The sequence below is a fragment of the Lytechinus variegatus genome, chromosome 4 (genome assembly GCF_018143015.1).
Source record: "Lytechinus variegatus isolate NC3 chromosome 4, Lvar_3.0, whole genome shotgun sequence".
In the NCBI taxonomy this organism is placed as follows: Eukaryota; Metazoa; Echinodermata; class Echinoidea; order Temnopleuroida; family Toxopneustidae; genus Lytechinus; species Lytechinus variegatus.
The window spans coordinates 1,484,610-1,488,445 of record NC_054743.1 but is presented as its reverse complement, the minus strand read 5'-3'; the positions used below and the strand labels follow the sequence as shown (position 1 = coordinate 1,488,445).

Genomic DNA, 3,836 nt, shown 5'->3' with positions numbered 1-3,836 from the left:
ACAAGATTTTGCACAATGTATATACCGTGATACCAGTGGTAAATGTCAATTAGAAGCATGACAAATACACTTCTTAAAGATAAATAGGCAATGTCTTTAGTTTGCAAACATTAGAAAGATTCAAATCTACAACGTATGCAGTTGTTTACTTCTTAAACTAAAATCCTGATTTTTCATCTGCTGTCTAAAGTCATTCAATGTCTGAGCAATGTGCCTCCTGATATTCAGATTCCGAATAGGACTCTTCAGATTCGTCATTACTACATGTAGTGCAATTTGCTGGAATGTCCTCTTCCTCAATTCCTACTCTCTAAAGACACGCACACATGATTTCCCATACCTCTGATGCAATTTTGCTGCTATGAAAATTGCACCGAGCAACAAAGCCTTGAAAATTGAAATGTACATTACAATCCTTGACAATCTGTGCCCCAACTTCTACAGGGAATCCACAAGCAATGTCTGCTCCACTGTACACATGCCCTTCATCTTCTGGCAAGAGACTCCTCCTATAGTCATCGAGGGCACGCTCTAGGTTGGTCACTTGAGCAGGAGATGCAATCAGGAGAGGAAGTTCTTCACCATGCTCCTTCACTGCCACGGCCTGTTGCAGTGATATCTCCAGGAATGATCGTCGAGCACTGCACCTAGATCCATCGCAAGTACATGATGAAGCACAAATGTCACAGCAATCATGATCTTGTAGCACTGCACTTGTATTCCCTTCTCCAAATACTCTCCTTGTCGTGTCTCGACGACACTCTTTGCCTCCTACGAAGTCTTTCATCGTGCTGCTCAATATTCGTCCTCTAATGTCACAAGGATACCGCAGAGTGACAGCCACACTCTGCTTTCCATCTCGTCCGATGCGACCACTCATTTGCATGTAATCATCCAAGTCCGATGTGCGCCCACAGATGATTGTTCTGTACACCTGCTTGAGGTCCACTCCCATGCCATAAGCAATCGTGGCCACGAGGATCCTCACCTCTCCTGCTGTATCTCCAAAACTGTCAATTATTCGCTCTTGCACATCTGCCTCGGTATTAGTATGGTACATCTGTACATTCTTATGATGACTTGAGGGAAGTAAGTCTCTGAACATCGCAAATAGGTAACTAACAACTCTCCTTGATTGACAATAAATAATTGTTCGCTCAGTGTGGATGCCATTCTCCTGCACCTCCTTCGCCATCCACTCAAAAATCCTATCGAAGTCCTTTGTTTTCGACTGGAGATAGACATGTTTGATGTTGCTCCTCTCTGGAGACCTACTCAGCAAAGCATAGTTCCGTAGTCCAAGACTATCTGCGACACTTCGACGAACTTCGCTTGTAGCAGTTGCGGTCATCGCTATGACTGGAACCGATGACTTCAGTTTGGCACGCATCTCGTTAAGTTTTCCGTAAGTACTGCGAAAGGCCTTTGTGTCCCCGATGAGCTTCCCCTAAAATTTGAAAAAAAACTGAAAAGGGAATTTTACGATTTAAATTGCAATTCAGCATAACTGTAAATAATGCTTTTCTCCTCATATTTGAACATTGTTGGCTTAAATTGAGTTATACAGGTAGGTAGGCCTGGCTACATGTTAATGTAAATACCTGTAGCCTATTTACATATACTACAAACATAAATAACTGGTATCAATCAACGTCGCATACATAATTTCAATTTAAAATGCCCAATTACAAGTATGTAGCACCTGGCTTTAGAATTAGAATCATTACTCATACATATACTTCGCTTACACCTTTGTTTTTTGGGACGATCGTTAAAGTCTTAAAGTGATTGGTTAACATTGGTTTGACTTTTAACAAATCTGAGCTAGAAGGTCACACTTGTCACCTGTGTCTGTGATATGTTACAAAAATGAAGCCCAGAAAAAATTGCGTTCGAAAATAATCATTCAGTGTTTCAAAAATTGAAATATAAAGTGACCGGAAACACCATCCTAATTTCATCCCATACACTTATGTGTACTATTTAGGCGTCTATAAGACGCCTACTTACAAAATCGGGGTTTGCCTTGTAGTATTAGCTTTTCATTCTCAATAATGGTTGTTTTCAGGGTTTATTAGTTCTAATGCATGCACTTGTACACATGTTTCATCTTGGTTTGAGAATTTTTTAAATCGGCTGCTCACAATGTTAAACAATACCTTTAATAATAGTGTAACATGACCGTTTGTACTCTTGTAAAATCATAAACTCAGTCTCCTATGCTCTCCTGTACATTCAAACTCTCCTTACTTTAATTAATTAAAATAAAATTATCAAACTGAAGATAGGGTGAACACAGAATAAAATAGAAGTTAACAAGATGAAGTCCAGATCAGCACTGAATTTACTTTCCAATCTTATCTTCTGCCAATGTACCCACATTGGATAATCTTAGAAATCAACCAATCAAATACAAAGAAAATGGTATGAACTATAAAATGAACTAACCCTATTTAAAAATAAGAACCAATTAGAGAATAGAGAAGGGTGATCATGAGTTAAACTGAATCCTAATGAGAATTAAACAATAAGACCATGTGGAGTGGAAAGCTAATGGAAAACCAGGAAGCATGACTGAGGGGAAACTGAATGAAAGAATGAAATGCAATGAACCTGTGTTGCTATGTGAGATGTATTGTGGAGATGGAATGAAAGATGAGATCATGACAATGTATGTGGATTGAGAGGATGGAAAGAAGGATGAGATGAGTTGGAATGGAAATAAACAAGTTGAATATAAACAATAAAGTATGGAAAGCCAAATGTAAGAGTACAGATTAAATAGAACCAGCAAAATTTACTGTTACAATAGCATTAAGGCTAACCCTATCATGCCTATATACCGGTAGGCTCAATAGGCCACATTACATTACGAAAATATTCATACAGGCCTAGTTACCATTTTGACACACAGTGACTCTCATCAATGAACAATCCACAAAGTTGTCGTCTAACTACACCCATATTGAAGATCTCACGACCTTCATCTCCAAGAAGAACTTCAGGGCTTGCGAACAGGATTGAATAAGAAGCAGACTGGATACCCTCACGAATGGTGTCAGTTAATCCTCCAGTCAAATCTGCAGCTTTAATGTTAAGATCATTGGCTCTGTTTAGCATGCTGATCCGACACTAATGATTTCAGCGGCATGACAACAATGACCAATGACTTGTCCTCACTAATTACTCCATCTTCATTATCCTCGGAATAACTACGAATAAAATCCACACAGATCGGTGCTGCTTGGAAAATCACACTTTTTCCAAAGCCAGTTGGCAAACTAATAAAGGAATCATGTCCTCGCAAAAATGACGACAATGCTGTGACCTGTTCACTCTTGAATTGGAGACCAAGACGACGTGATGTCTCTTCGATAGCTCTCCCCACGACTTTCTCTGACTCGTACTCGATATGGCGATCTCCACGGGCACGGTAGTCAGCCATCATTCTTGTAACAGAAAATGGCTAAGAAAGTCAACTACATGTATCTAAACGGTCAATGAGTAGATCGACTTGATAAACAGAAGATAACGCCAAAATATTAAAGAATAACCTTGAGTAGTACAAGTAAACGATCCGAAAACAAACGATGCAAGCATGCGTTGTATATACGAGTACACAACAGCTATGTAGCATGCACATGTTTACATAGGACATAGCGTGCACATGGTGTAATTTTTTTCAATGATGTATCAATAATTTTATTTCTTTATCATATAAAACCGTTCAAAAAATACTCAACCAAAAATAATTTTCATATTTATAAATATTTTTAAAGAATATTTTACAGAGATTGTGTGACGAATATTCGTAAAATAGATTTATAAATTTTATT

General features: G+C 38.5%; 1 protein-coding gene across 1 annotated transcript; it reads right to left on the bottom strand.

The window, feature by feature from the left end:
* Positions 1-310: 310 nt before the first annotated feature.
* Positions 311-3,611, bottom strand: LOC121412404 (Werner syndrome ATP-dependent helicase-like). The gene is made up of 2 exons (XM_041605215.1): positions 3,134-3,611; positions 311-1,447 (listed from the first exon to the last, which is right to left on the bottom strand). Exons 1-2 carry the CDS (start codon positions 3,446-3,448, stop codon positions 311-313), a joined length of 1,452 nt encoding a protein of 483 aa, XP_041461149.1. The 5' UTR covers positions 3,449-3,611.
* Positions 3,612-3,836: the final 225 nt, after the last annotated feature.

Excerpts from the sequence above, each read along its gene's own strand:
- LOC121412404 (XM_041605215.1), bottom strand. The coding sequence starts at position 3,448 with ATGATGGCTGACTACCGTGCCCGTGGAGATCGCCATATCGAGTACGAG. Across the intron at positions 1,448-3,133 it reads TCATGCCGCTGAAATCATTA|GGGAAGCTCATCGGGGACAC; the intron begins GTGTCGGATCAG and ends TTCAAATTTTAG.